The following is a 14,907-nucleotide window of genomic DNA, read 5'->3' as shown; positions in this document are numbered from 1 at the left end:
GCTTCTTTCCCTCTCAGGTCAGACAGTCTTTTCTGACTGATTAAGGCCAGAGCCTAACTCTTCAGGCACCCCGCTTTTTTGATCTGAGACAGATAGCAGATTAGAAACAAGAATCTGTCTTCCCCCAATTTCCTCTCGCTGGTTAAAAAGACACCTGTAATTAGATTGGATGTCTGCTGCCATTCAATTCTGCAGTTTTTCTTTGGCTCCAAAATCATTATGCAGCGGGTAGTTTCTAGTAGGCAGTGTTTTCAGACCATTTGTCATTTCAGTTGCAGCCATTGTATTTACCTGACAATTAACCATTGGTTGTGGAGCATTGTTTCCAAATATTATGCCTGATATGTCGAGATGGTTCCTGCTTTCACTGTGAGATTAAAAACAAAAAAACTAGGAACTTGTGTTTTTCAATATTATTCCTTCAAAATACATCTTCTTAGTGATTACAGAGAGTACATATTTATTCTTTTAAGATAAATCAGTTCTTTAAAATTATGCCAGTTGAGTGTTCGAAATTATTAGAAAAAACAATCCAGGGTTCTAATTGGGTATTGTCATCTGTCTGAAATGGATAAAGAATTTCCTTTAACTTAGCCTCCAAGATAGGCCAGTAGTTTGTTGGCAAATGGTTTTAGTGGGAGGACAAGTAAGTTTCCATTGATCACGTTGGCATATCTCCCAGTTTGTGTTTATATCCTCTCAGTCAGGTCCTAAGAGAAATATGTACTGGGTCCCATGTTGTTCATAAGCCTGAAAAATGGTTTCTTCTTTGAAATCAGCATAAAGCACCACCCACTGGCTCCCAAGGGGAATTTTTATTTCAAGCTTATTTATAAGCTTCAAAAGAAGTTCTGAGCAAGGTAGCAGGAAGGTATGAGTAGTGTGTTTAAAAGTATGCTTAACTTACTCTACAACAGGCTTGACTTTTTGGCAGAGGAAAGGAAACCTTGGGGGAGAAAATGTGCTGTAGGGCTCCAGCCAGTGGGATTTCTTTGTTGACTGTAAACAAGACACCCAATCCTTAGCAGGAAGTTGGCCTTCATATAAATAATGTGTGTAGTCTCAGGATCATTTGATTCTGTTTTCAAAATGAGCATGTGTGGCAGAATAAACCGGAAAGGAGGCAGCAGTAGTTGATCAAGATTTCCAGGAACATAAACAAAATATTTTCAAAGCAACCTTTTGTGGAAGAATTGGTGTTAAATCGTTGTTGCTCGATGGTATATGCCCCGGCTCTATGTAATGGAAGGTTAAACAGATTCTTGAAACAACAAAAACGCCCTTCAAAATGATCTATCTTTCCAGGGCAATACAAAAGGGGTTTGCCCATTTTTGTTTTGATTGCTTCAGCTTTAAACAGGAATGGTAATTTCAGTACACGGGCACTTTAGTACCTTGCATAAAAGCAAGACATCAATTGTTGAGATGTAATCAGAAAGTACATTGCCTTATGTTTTATTTCCTTTAATCATTCTTCTTCCTTAGATGGAGTGCTGGGCTTTCTAATAGAAAAGAGGAGTTTTAGAATTGCAGGCTTAGAAGAATGGTTTAGAATAGCCATCTTAGTTTTTAAATTGCCAGGAGCCTGGTAATAACATGTCATTTTGAAGGTAATTGTTAGCTATAGCATTATATTAATATAAAAAAAATCTGTGAAAATAGATGTTAATAGCAAATCTGCTATTTCCAAGCCCATACTTGGAAATATTTTTGAATGATATACCCTGTAGTGTATTGCTGAAATACTGACATGCTAAACAGTTGGTTTTCTCATTTATTAAAGAACATATCATAGTCTCATTGGTAGGATATTCAGTGAGTGATCATCAGGAGATTTCTTTTCAATGATGTTGTGCAACTGTCATGCCAGTTCTCATTCACTTTCTCCCAATTCATTTAAATTGCAGTATTGATCACATTGCAATTAAGTGTTTTTTGAGAAATGAAATTCCATCCTATTAATCTAACTTAATTAACTATTCTAAGTCTTAAGAAATTTCTTTACTGCCTAATAAAGTTATTAATAAAATAAATAACAAAGTAGTGAGCCTCAAGATATCTATCTCATGGTTCTACAATGACAGACCAATTTGTTGGGGCATAAGCTCATAGCTGGTCCTGCAGATCATATGTTGAAAAAATAGCCAGAAATCACCTTGGGAGGGAAAGTAAAATTACTTTAGATTTGAAATCCAAAGGCTATATGAGTATGGGATTTCTGTTTCCTGGGAGGCCCCTTCTAGGTTCATATCTGGTGCCATGGTTTTGTGCATGTTTTACCCTCTTACCTATTTTTGCCAGCAACGTTCCTATTTCAGAGTGATCAGTAGTTTCTATTGTAGGACTAAAAGTTGGAAGAAAACCGAGGGAGACATTTCAGGAAATGTTTAGGGAGAGTAACAGGTAGTCCGAGGAGATAGATAGCAGGGGTCATGGGAGAAAAAATAAGACTGGACAGGATAACTGCATTCATTCATTTGCTGTCAGTTACTTCAGCCTGACACATTGGCATGCCTTCTCACCACATGGCTTTGTTTTTTTTTTTTTACCTGTCCTGGCTCATTCTGGGCAGACTTGAGCTGTTTAGCACAGCAGTACTTGTTCCTTGGGTTTTCTGCCCAGGCTCAGCAGGTTTCCAGATCATTGGAATTTGGACAAGGAAACTATAAGAGACTCAAAGCTTATTTTCAACATTTACTGAGCACTTATAACAACTTGGCCACAGGGATGGGCACAGAAACGCAGGAAGGAGTAAGACAGAGGGTGTGCCTTCAAGGAGCTCATGTTCTAACGGGGAAGATAGAGAAGTAATGAAAACTGTATCATACATGTGGCAAGTGTTAGAGCTATGGAAAACTGCACGTACAGAGGAGAAAGTAACTAATTCTGGCTGGATAGAGCATTGGGGAAGAACTGAGCTGAGCTTTGGAGGATAGGTAAGAGTTTCCCAAACAAACAAGATGAGGAAGGCATTCGGGATAGAGGGACTAGCGAAGTACAGAAGCAGAGAGGAAGGACTTCCCTGGTGGTCCAGCGGTTAAGAATCTACCTTCCAGTGCAGGGGACGCGGGATCAATCCCTGGTTGAGGAACTAAGATCCCACATGCTGCACGGCAACTAGAGAGAAGCCCACGTGCCACAACAAAGACCCGACACAGCCATAAATAAATAATTTTTTTAAAAAAGCAGAGAGGATATGGAATATGAATGGATAAAGAAGATGTGGCACATATATACAATGGACTATTACTCAGCCATAAAAAGAAACGAAATTGAGCTATTTGTAATGAGGTGGATAGATCTAGAGTCTGTTATACGGAGTGAAGTAAGTCAGAAAGAGAAGGACAAATACCGTATGCTAACACATATATATGGAATTTAAGAAAAAAAAATGTTATGAAGAACCTAGGGGTAAAACAGGAATAAAGACAGAGACCTACTGGAGAACAGACTTGAGGATATGGGGAGGGGGAAGGGTGAGGTGTGTTAGGGCGAGAGAGAGACATGGACGTATATATACTAACAAACGTAAGGTAGATAGCCAGTGGGAAGCAGCCGCATGGCACAGGGAAACCGGCTCGGTTCTTTGTGGCTGTCTGGAGGGGTGGGATAGGGAGGGTGGGAGGGAGGGAGACAAAGAGGGAAGAGATATGGGAACATATATATATGTATAACTGACTCACTCTGTTATAAAGCAGAAACTAACACACCATTGTAAAGCAATTATACCCCAATAAAGATGTTAAAAAAAAAAAAAAAAAAAAGCAGAGAGGAATGGAAGCATGTGAAAATACTTGTAAGTAGTTTGCTGTAGCTGAAGCTCGGGATACACATGAGAGGGCGATGAGACAGAAGGCTGAAGAAAGAGGCAAGCGCCAAATCATGAAGGACTTTGTATTCCTTAATAATAAGGAATGGACCCCTTACTCCGCAGAGGGTATGGAACTATTAAAACGTTTTAAGCCACAGATTGAAATAATCTCTATGGCAGGAGTGCGGACAGTGGTTTGGAGATGGGTATGCATGGAGACCAGGAGACCAAGAACTTAAGACAAACTGAACGAAAGCAGTCGTGGTATAAACGGAGACCACGAAACTGGTTCAACATATTTTAGGAGATAGACTCAATGGGGGTTTAGTAATTAATTAGGTTTAGAGAGTGAGGAAAAGAAGAGCCACAGTGGTGCCCACATTCCCAACTTGGGTAAATACATGCCTAGTGATACCTCGGAAGATCAGTAGGGAACACAGGAGGAGGAGGAGGAGGGTTTGGTAGGGGAGTGCAGAAAAATAAAATAAAATAAAAATAACGAGTTCAGTTTTCAATTTGTTGAGTTTGAGGTACCTGTGAGGCATCCAAGTAAAGAGATCTACTAGGAAATTGCATGTCAGGTGAAAACTCTAGACTAGACAGGAGAAAGTTTCAGCATAGAGAGATGGGAGTTAAAGCCGTGAGAATGGATGAGATTGCCCAAAGAAAATGACTGCAAAGTATTTTCCAGCATTGTCATAAGTCAGTATCTCTATTTCCTGCACTGATGATAGTGAGATATGGTCCAAAAGAGTGGAAAATTCAAGTCCTTTTCTTATATCTTTGAAGTGCATTCTAGCAATATGATTTCTTTTCTTTTCACAGAAGTAGATTACCTTCCTGATTGTGTTTTGCTAAGGTTAATATTAAAATTGACTGATACTCCCTTTTCACGAACCCGTTGCATAGTGCGGGTGGTTTGAAGTCAGACAGGTGTGCGCCAGGCATCAGAAGAAAGCCAGCCAGAGATGAAAAATCAGCCACGGATGATTCACAGAGCCCAAAGTGAACAGGAGATCATTAAAAGTTAGTCATTAAATGCTTCATTGAGGCATTTAGAATCAACATTAAAGTGACTGGGTATACTACTCCATTTCACAGATGGGCAGACTGAGGCAAAGTGTTATGCTGCCATTTGTTGTAGCTGTGCAGTTAAATAAAACCTGAGGCAATGTGCTTCACTCTCAAGTTCTTTTATAGCAGGCCAACTCTCCTTCCTGCTTTGAACAATGAGAAATTAAAATATCACTGAGAATATTGTGGTAATTTTTTTAATTCTTTTTTTTTTTCCCTTGGATCTAGGAATCATACATAAAGGGAATGGAGAAAATATGTTCATTTCCCAGCAGCCTCCAGTCATATCAACCATAATGGGTAATGGACACCAACGGAGTGTTGCCTGCACCAACTGCAATGGCCTCGCCCACAACAACAAACTCTTTGCTCCCGTGGCCTTAGCTTCTGGCCCTGATGGTAGTGTGTATGTTGGTGACTTCAATTTTGTAAGGCGAATATTTCCCTCGGGAAACTCCGTTAGTATTTTGGAATTAAGGTAAGTCTCCTCTAATCTCTATGTTTGCTTAGTGGATAAGGAAAAAGCAAGAATGAGAAAACAGGAAGAGACAAGGCATTGCCAGAAGAAGCAGAAAATGCAGTTGCCCATATTGTAGTACTCAGCTAAGATGCAGGAATAGGGACACAGACATAGGTCACCATGGCTACTCGTACTTGAAGAAACCTTTGAGCACTGCTTTGGAGAACCAGGAAGTGTTGACATCCCTGTATGTGTGGCCTTCCCTGGGTGCATTCCTGTCACTGACGTGGATCTCAGTACTTCTGAGTGCTCAGGTAAGTCACTCAACCCCTGCTCTGGCCACTATGAAGACTGATCAGAAATATCTAGTATTCATTCTAGCAGGTAGAGGTGTTGTCAAATCCAAAAGGCTAAATTTTCTAAGTTCCCCAGGTCCAGTCTTTTGAAGAAGTGGTCAGTTCATCAAAAGGAAAGTGGCCGTCTGTGTTTGTGTGGCATTTTGAGGAAGGATTACTTTTTTATCCTTAAAAGCTCTAATCCATTGGAAAAAATGATTAAAGCATTCATCTTTAGGCTTTCTCCCTCTGTTTTAGGAATTTTCTTGAGAGTACAAAGTATTTTGGCACCTTTTGAAAGGAATTCATACCTTTTGGTATTTCATATTTTGAAGTTACACAAAGATAGCAAGTAAATAGACCATGGCTTAATCAGCTTTATTTCTCCCTTTCTAAGGATATAAGACACAAATATATGTCCCCTGGAGTCCTAGAAAAGGAAAACATCCTCTCTCATCCCAGTAGAGATAAACAGACCTGTTTCCCTTTCCCTGGGTAAACTGGTAGAGCCTTTCTTCTCATTGGTTATGACAGATTTATCCCTGACACATGCCTTCAGGGCATTAGGCTGAAAATTTCCCTATGTTCCAGAGGACTTTGGTGCCACTCTATAAACTATTCCACAAAACAGTTCTTGCCCCATTCATCACCTCGTTGACCTGAAAAGTAGTGACTGGGAGAATAGAGACAGTGATGGAACAACTTGTATGTATGGAGCACAGTCAAGACCAGTGAAAGCACATGCAAAATCTTGGGTCATTTTCATTTAACACTCATGTTGACACAAACATGGAAATTTGAATACATAAGGACAGTCCTCGAAATTTTTCAGATTCTCGTGCTCTGCTTTGGAATCTACCTCCAAAGCAGACTGAGTTAGTCTTTCAGACTGAGTTAGTCTTTCATAGCTAGCTGGGGAAATCTTCTAGTCCCAAGCCCCCATCCATTTTTCACATTAATTCACTCCAGTTTTAATACATTTCTTAATTATAATTGCAAACGCTGTCATAGAGAACAAAGCTGTTAAATCCCTTGACTTATAAAAAAATAGATTGTAAAATTAAGATTTTATAAAGATAAAGCACATCTACAGAGTCTAGAGAGGTGCTAATTCATAGCACCCTGCCCCAATCAAATGTTCATGTACCTCGGGACGTCATACCTCACCGGGATTTGTCATGACAAGCACTATATATCCCTTTGGGCACCTACTTACTGGAAAGTCACTAAGGAAAGCGAAGATGGCTGTATGCCTGGATTTGCAAATGTTTTATACAACATTCTATGTTGTTTTCAAAATCCTAGGGAAGTTCTGTCTACCTGATGCGGAACATGGGTGGAGCACTGAACAATTCATTCACCATCTGAATATTTCCAAGCATGCAGATCTTGGCCGTCGTCGGTAGACAGAGACCTTGTCTTGCTGACCCTATATAGCCAGCCCTATAAAACCTATATAGCTAGCCCCTATATAGCTAACTCCTCAGAGGAAAAAACCATAGGATTATCTATAAAAACAAAAAAGAAAACCCAGCTAAATTTAGTCCTTTCCGTTGTAATTTAAATGCAAATTTACCTAAGGTGGAGCAATTGTCATTCATCAAGGAGACTCTCCCTCGTCAAGGATCCTTAACAGTTCACAAATTTGAATTTTAGTCCAAAGTACCTTATGACCTTCAACACAAAGTCATTTGAAGACTAAAATAGAATAACTTGGACCCTAATTGAAGTGATTTTCTCAGTATAAAGGAAAATTCATTTCTGATGGCGTGAAATATTTTCCAATCCCTCTATTCCTTCTTACTCCAAAACACTGCTCTCTCTGTCACAGCTCTTCAAATGCATAGGCGAGTGCATACCATGAGCTCATACACCCAGGCTCTCACTTAGCCTGAGTCTCCCTAGCTGGCTCTTCTGAGCTGACTTGCTGTAGAGCAAATCTTCCTAACATTTTTTTTTTTTTTTTTAAACATCTTTATTGGAGTATAATTGCTTTACACTGGTGTGTTAGCTTCTGCTTTATCACGAACCCGCGTCCCCTGCATCGGCGGGCGGACTCTCAACCACTGCGCCACCAGGGAAGCCCCCTAACATTCTTTTTTTTAATTCTCAGATCCTTTTGAGAATCTATTGTATGTTATGGGCCTTCTCCCCAGAAAAAAACATTCACAAAAAATTCAGGGGTCACATATTTTCCCTCTCCCCACATTCCCCCCCTCCTGTGGATGAAGCCCTTTCATAGACTCATGGTTAAGATTCCCTGCATTAGGTTCACGAAGAAAAAAATAGTTCTTCCTTCTCTACTCCGACACTCCTCTGACTGGCCATCGGAGAAATGAGCTGATTGAATATATATATGTATGATCATTTTGACCTAATTAACAGGTAACTCCCTATTTGACTGCAGTCAGTACCATCCACCCAGTCTGTGACAGCAAACATTATCTGTCATGTTTACTCAGAAACTAATATAGTTCTTATTAGATTCACTTTTTTTAAAAAAGTAGCTATCCTGATCGGTAGCCTATACTGTACACATTGCATCTTTCACATACAATTGGAGAATTTTTATGTTTGCTTTGTAACTTTTCCAGGCTTAAACTTCCTGGGGAGAAATAAGTTGATATAAGGGGCTTTGCTGGCTTAACAACCATAATGTTCATTGAATTCTACTGTATATAGACAGAAACTTCATTTTGTACCAGTTTTTGGTTGATGTTAAAATCAGTTAATTTAATTGCCCCCCCTCCAGTGCATATTAGTCATTTTATTTGGTTGAGTCATCTGTTTTCTTGGAAACGCAGACTATATATAGTCATTATGTTATTGGTTGCATTTAAAGCTGTGAATGAAAGAGCAATATCGTCAATAAGTTGTTACAGAAAGGGATACAGAACATTCTAGATCTTCACTCTCTGTCAGGTTATTCATTATATAACTTAACTACTCTGTTTTCTACTTTTCTATCTATGAAACTGGCTTCACGTTAATAATTTGAGCATCCTCTTACATGTCTTATACGGTTTAACTTGTTTTAAGATCCACAGATGTGTACTTCTCGGCCCAGAGTTTGATGACATTTTGAGAGGACATAAAGCTTGCTCCTACTGGATGCCCTTCTAGGTTTCCTTCTCTTTCATCCTCTTGTTCCATTTTGGGCCACACTGAACAATTCCAGATGCCCCTTGACATTTCAAAGATTAGAAGACTATAGATTTTTCCTCTCAGCTCTACCGATCCAAACTGTCCCCAATTGAGTTTCTTTCATCTGACCTCAAAAATAATTTCATTTTCATTGTTGGATGATCATTTATTTCCTCAGGCTGATCCCCCATTGGCTGAATGGGGAGGGTAAGGAAAAGTCAGTTACGTGATTATTATTAGCAACATGCCAAGAGCAACAATATTATTTCTTGTTACTTAAGTATATAGTATCCCTTTGCCTGTTTACTGCAGATTTCATCTGCACATATACATCTTAGTGCTTCCTTCCAGTGAGAAATTGAGATAAAATAATAAAGAAGGGAAGCTTATAAGATCATGCAATTAAACCTGAGGGAGTCTCAAAAATACATTCTGTGAAGATTTTTTTTTTAAGATAGATTTATTTCCATATGAGATAGTTTAGGTCTAGGTATCCCTAGTGACTTGCTTCTCGTGTTAAAATTTTAAACACACACACATATTTCAGTAACACAAAAGTGATATCACAGATCTGTGAGCTTAGCGATAGAAAGAGTCCATGGAGGTATCTGGTACAACGTAGTGCCCACTGCATCCCTGACGGTTGATCATCTCTACTTTGTTTGACCCTTTTCAATAACAGAAAACTTACGTATCTCTCTAGACAGTCCATTGCATCTTTGGAATGCTCTGTTGAAAATTCTTCCTTATGTTGTCTTCGTGAAACATCCACTCAGTAGTGGCAAATGTTAACATCTGAAGCACAGAAGCCACTTCCCTCGTTTACCTGAGAAACTTTCACAAGTGCAAAGACAGATTACCGTAGGTTCCTGAGCTTTCTCTTCTTCATTCTCTACATCCCCAAGTCCTTCAACTATTTCTCATCAATTAATGGCTCTGTTTCCTCTTCCTTTGATTATGGCCTCAGGGTCATTTTTCAGTTTTCTAAAACTTACATGGACAGTTATATAAGTAAAAACAGGAGACACCATGTCAAGTGCTTTGCAAGAATTTAAATATGAATATCCTCTTGCTCCCCTCTCATCTTCTAATTTCACGAATCTATTAGAAAACTTATTAAGCATAACTGGAAATGACTTATTCTTTATAAAAACCTCATGCTGTTATTCTTCAAGATGCTGTTATTCTCCAGGTATTTATTTTGTCCTTTCATCAAAAATGAAAGAAAGAAAAAACAATAAGAGCCTGGCAGATACTTCTTGGTACCTTGAGTAATTTGGACTTGACAAATGTCAATGTGACATGAAAATTTCTCTTGAGATGTTACTGTTTCTTTTACAGTGACTGGTGAATATTTCCTACATGGTTCTCAGGACTCAACTCCTGTCATTGACTAGGGATTGAGTAGAACTGGAATAGCACCCATTTAGGGGCAGTTAGCATGCTGAGGGGCATATGGAACGTGGACTTTGAGGGCTCTGAAAATATCTGAGAAATGACCAAGGACCTTCCTCTTGTCAGCAGCGTTGGAGCTACAAAGCCAGAAACAAACTACACGTAGATGAAATAGGTGGTTACCTTCCCAGTGTAATCTCATGTATTAGCATTGACACTCAAAGGCTCCCTTTACGTCACCCCAAAACATCTTCGCTGGCCTTCCACAGTGCCCCAATTTAATTTCCACTCTAAGAAATGTGTTCCTCTGAGTTGAGACATTGCCTCTCCAAGAGTCCCCAACACAGGAACCTGTGTTAGAATGACCCATCAAGCTAAAATCATCATTAATCCCTGGGCATGGATTCGTTTGTGAGATTGCTTTTCAAACGAACTGCTAGCTGAAAGCAGGACCCTAAACACAAGACAGGTAAGTTGAGATAAGGCCAAGGGACAGAGCCAGAGAAGGAGGACAGTCTTAGATGAGGGTTTGCTGAAGTTGGAAGATCTTCTAAGAAGTCAACGAGTGGCAGGAGTGGGAACTCGGTCTTCAAAGGAAGACTACCATGGGACGATGAGCAGGCAGGGAAGTTCGTTCTTTGACTTTAGATATTTCTGGCTACGTATAAGGGAAGAAGCTGAAAACAGCATGAAGAACAAGCAAAGTGCTGCAACCAACACAGAGCAGGCCAGGCAAACTCTCATGACGACTGGTCACGAGACAGCACCTCCGAAGTTGGCATGTCCCTTTTCTCTCCATCCCCCACCTCACTGGATATACAAAGAATAGGTCAGAAATGAATGCTAAAAGTGAAAGAAACCAGACACAAAAGGATACGTATTATATGATTCTGTTCATATGAAATGTCCAGAATAAGCAAATCCATAGAGGCAGGAAGCAGATTAATGGTTGCCTGGGGCTGGGGGAGCCGGGGAAATGGGGAACGACTGCTGATGGCCACGGCGTTTCCTCATGGGATGATGAAAATGTTCTGGAATTCAGTGATAGTGATGGTTGCGCAACTCTATGAATGTACTGGAAACTGCTGAATTGCACTTTTTAGAGGCGTGAATTTTATGGTTTGTGAATTATATCTCAATAAAAAGTTTTTAATTAGAAAAGAATAGACAACCCTTTTAATCATGTAGGTCCTGAACAAAATCAAAGATCTACTTAAAGGTCCTACCATCAGGAGCATTTCTTGCTCTAAAAAGATTTGCCATTGCACTCCTTTCTCCGAACTCACCGCAAGCTTCAAGTCAGTCAGTTGCCAGGTGGTGATGCCTGCTGATGGGCCCAGGCACTTGTGAAGCGCTCACACGCTGACACCTCAGCATGCAGTCCATTGCCAGCTAGACAGCAGACCGACTTTGGTGGTGGCTCAATCCTAAATCTTTAACTAAAAGTAATTCTGGGACAGAACACGGTCACACACTGGAAATAAATTCCGTCATTTTCACTTCCTCCCTCTGAGATGCTAACGAGAGAAGCTGCTCTGCATAATATGGGACATCTTTCCAAATTCACAGTGACATTATTGGCAGGATCAGAAGAAGCTGCAAGAAACTCAGACCATCCCCCTCCCCACACCTTGCCATCACCTAAGAATTTTAGAACCCTTTGTAGCCACACAAATGGTTCTGTACCATGAGACTCTGTGGTAGACGAAACCATGCTTTAATGAGATCCTTTTAGTATTTTTACAACTCAGCTTCCTTCAGGAAGATCAACCCTGTAATGGTGATTAGAGCCAGCCTCAAGCGCACTCAGCCTGTAATTTAGAGACCACGAAAACAAGCAAGTGTCTGAAGACAAAAAAACTCAAAGAGGTTCAAATGTCTGGGGCCAGATTTCTAATCACATCTCCCCACCCTTACCTTTTGATCTTTTGTGTCAACCCAGGGGATACCCACCCTTTTGAGGTGGCCCCATGAAACAGAAAAGTCAGTGGATCCTCAGCATAACCCAACTAGTAAAATCCCAGAAAGATTCTCTTTAAAAAGACTTGAATCAGTAGTTGCAGATGGCTTCAAAAGAAATCATTTTGTATCTTTTCTTCTTTCCTGATGTTCCAAAGAATAAGGACATTTTCTAGTTTAGATAAAAAGATTTGTTATCTTCATATTTTTCAAAATGACATAAGGGCCAGGTTTAAAAAAGATTTTAAAATTTAAATGACTATATTTCACAGATGATTATAGCCTTTTAATTCTGGGTAGATTTGACCCAAAGTCAGGCCTGTCCATGGACTGCGCTCCCGGGGTGAGAAGACCCATACCAGGTCCCAGAGTGAAATAGCCTAGGCAGTGCCCTGTGCCAAGAGGCTTACAGATCAGGAGCTCCCCAAAGCGTTCTGCTGCTTCTGACATAGTTCTGTTTTGCCCACCCCGGTTGCCCGCTTGGTGCATGGATAACTGGACAACACAAGGCCCTAGGAGTTTGATGTAAATGGTGTTTTATTGAAGCTATTTTGAGGCAGCAGTTTTGATGCCAGGGACATTCTATCATGGTCGAAGAGAAAACTTTTATACTTTCAATTTGTTAAATTGTTTAATATTGCTAAATAATGTGCTAATGTTCACAAGACATGTCCCTATCTTATCTCTGCAATCATATAAGTGGCTTCAAGTTGGGTTTGGGATGTCTGTTGCACGCAAGACTTGATAATGAAAGAGTTTGCATTTTGATAAAGTGGCTTTCAAAGTAACTAATAAGAACCTGCTGTATTAAAAAATAAATAAAATTCAAAATTTAAAAAAAAACAGAAAAACAAAATAGAGCCTAGAACAGTCGGACCCTCTGCAGTGGCTACTTCTTCAAAACCTAGCCTAGTGGTTCTTAAACCTTATTCTGCATCAGAATCACCACCTGAGTTTGTTCAAAATGGAATTCCTGGGAATTCCACTCCCACTTCAAGATCCTGATTCATATGACTGGGGAGAGCCCCGGGAAACTGCATATGTGGCAAGAGCCCAACCGATTCCAGTGAAAACGGTCCCGCGGTCCCGAGTGAACTTTTTGAAAAAACTGCCTTAGAGCTTTGCCCACCCACCAAGCAGGATATTCAGTCACCTTGACACCATTTTAGGAGGAGCAGCCTGGAGGGATTGGGTCCACATCTGGAGGGATTGGCTTGCACATCTAAGTGATCCCTGTGGAGTCCCTCTAATAGCCACAAGCTGAGTTAGGAATTGAATAGGTGTGTCTGGTTAGGTTTGGCTTGTTGAATGACACTGATGACTCTCTGTTTGCTTTTACTTGCCACTCGTGGATACCTTGTGCACCCTAGAAACAGAGATACCAGACATAGGTAAGCAAATCACATGGGTGGCTACCTAATGCCCTTTCTTGCCTAAGACGCCACCTCCTAATAATGCGCTAACAGGGAAACTTCTTAAGTAAGGTTAAAGGCATAATGTGAACATGAACTTGGAAGTTATAACTCAGGTAAGTGTCTTCCAAAAGGAGAGAGCTCCACTAAGTGGGAATTTGCTGGAGGATCAGAATATACCAAAAAGAAAACAAGATAAGTGAAAGCTGGCCGTTCAGCACTTCATGGGAAAGCAAAATTTTCAGGCTTATGTTTTCCTTAGGTGATATCACAAGTGAGTCTGTAAGTTCAAATAGATTCGATGTTTTCAAGTTGTCAGTAGAGAGAGAGGTAGCACAGCAATCTTCCTGCTTCCAGGAATGTAGTTGACCTGTGTATTAAGAGAGAATGAATGCCCATGATGACCTTCTTGAATAAGATTTTTCCATTTTCCTCTTATGTGACCTCATGGTTTCTATTTTATCCCACCAAAAAAAAATAATAAACTTTAAACTGACCATTTACCGACAAGGGCACATAACTCTGAAATTAGTCATAATGAGTATTTGTATTCAATTTGTTTATGCATTACACTTGTCAAAACTGTTCTAAATTACCTGAAATTGCAAAGGAGAAAATTGAATTTGTTTACTTTCAAATGCCAATTGTCATCAAAATGGCGCTGGTAGGGTTTGTAATTTGGATTTTGTTTGGGAGATGCCACTTCCTAAATACGAGTGCACAAGATCAGCCTTGCTACTTTGGCATAACTGATTCCTTAAGCAAATTAAATTGGTTATCAAATTGCTTTCTGGTAAAATGTTGCCCAGTATTAATTATAAGCATTAATTGCCCATTTAACAATCTGTGTGATTTTAACTAGCATGAATGAAGGGATCTTTGCTAAGTTGAAGGGCATTGCTTGAATATAAAACGAACCAGAAGGTGACGATAAGTGTAACACTGAAGTTGTAAGAGAAATCTTCACGTATCTCAAGTTGCAATAGGCGTTTAGACACAAGGGATTAGAACAAATTGGAATGTAGTCCAGTGGTTTTTCTTTCTCAGGTTTGGCATGTTTCCACAAAGTAGAAAGAAACAATCTCAAAAGAGCTGACGTGCACTTGGGAAATGGCATGAAATGGCAAGAAATTACATCTCAATATAGGAGACCTTCCTGACTGTTGGCTGTCAAGAAAATAACCATCAGATTTGAATTTGGTGCGTTGGCCTGTTCTATTTTCTAAAGGCCAGTGTGCAAAGTTTGAGAACAGCCTCGCTGAGCAACATAGTTAGAAGTCAGTAACGCTGATTTTTTTTTTTTTTTTTTTTTTTTTT

At 39.8% G+C, this 14,907-nt stretch overlaps 1 protein-coding gene across 1 annotated transcript in view; it reads left to right on the top strand.

Annotated features, from left to right (window-relative positions):
* The window catches only part of TENM1 (teneurin transmembrane protein 1), a 193,159-nt gene that overhangs the window by 67,555 nt on the left and 110,697 nt on the right, over window positions 1-14,907 (top strand). Inside the window, exons 9-10 of the mRNA XM_007453447.1 lie at window positions 5,114-5,363; window positions 13,549-13,569. Of these exons, the coding sequence (XP_007453509.1) occupies window positions 5,114-5,363; window positions 13,549-13,569 (271 nt within the window). The remainder of the gene's footprint in view (window positions 1-5,113; window positions 5,364-13,548; window positions 13,570-14,907) is intronic.

This window comes from Lipotes vexillifer, unplaced genomic scaffold, assembly GCF_000442215.2.
Source record: "Lipotes vexillifer unplaced genomic scaffold, Lipotes_vexillifer_v1.1 scaffold11, whole genome shotgun sequence".
Classification (NCBI taxonomy): Eukaryota; Metazoa; Chordata; class Mammalia; order Artiodactyla; family Lipotidae; genus Lipotes; species Lipotes vexillifer.
This window is presented reverse-complemented; position numbering and strand designations above follow the sequence as displayed.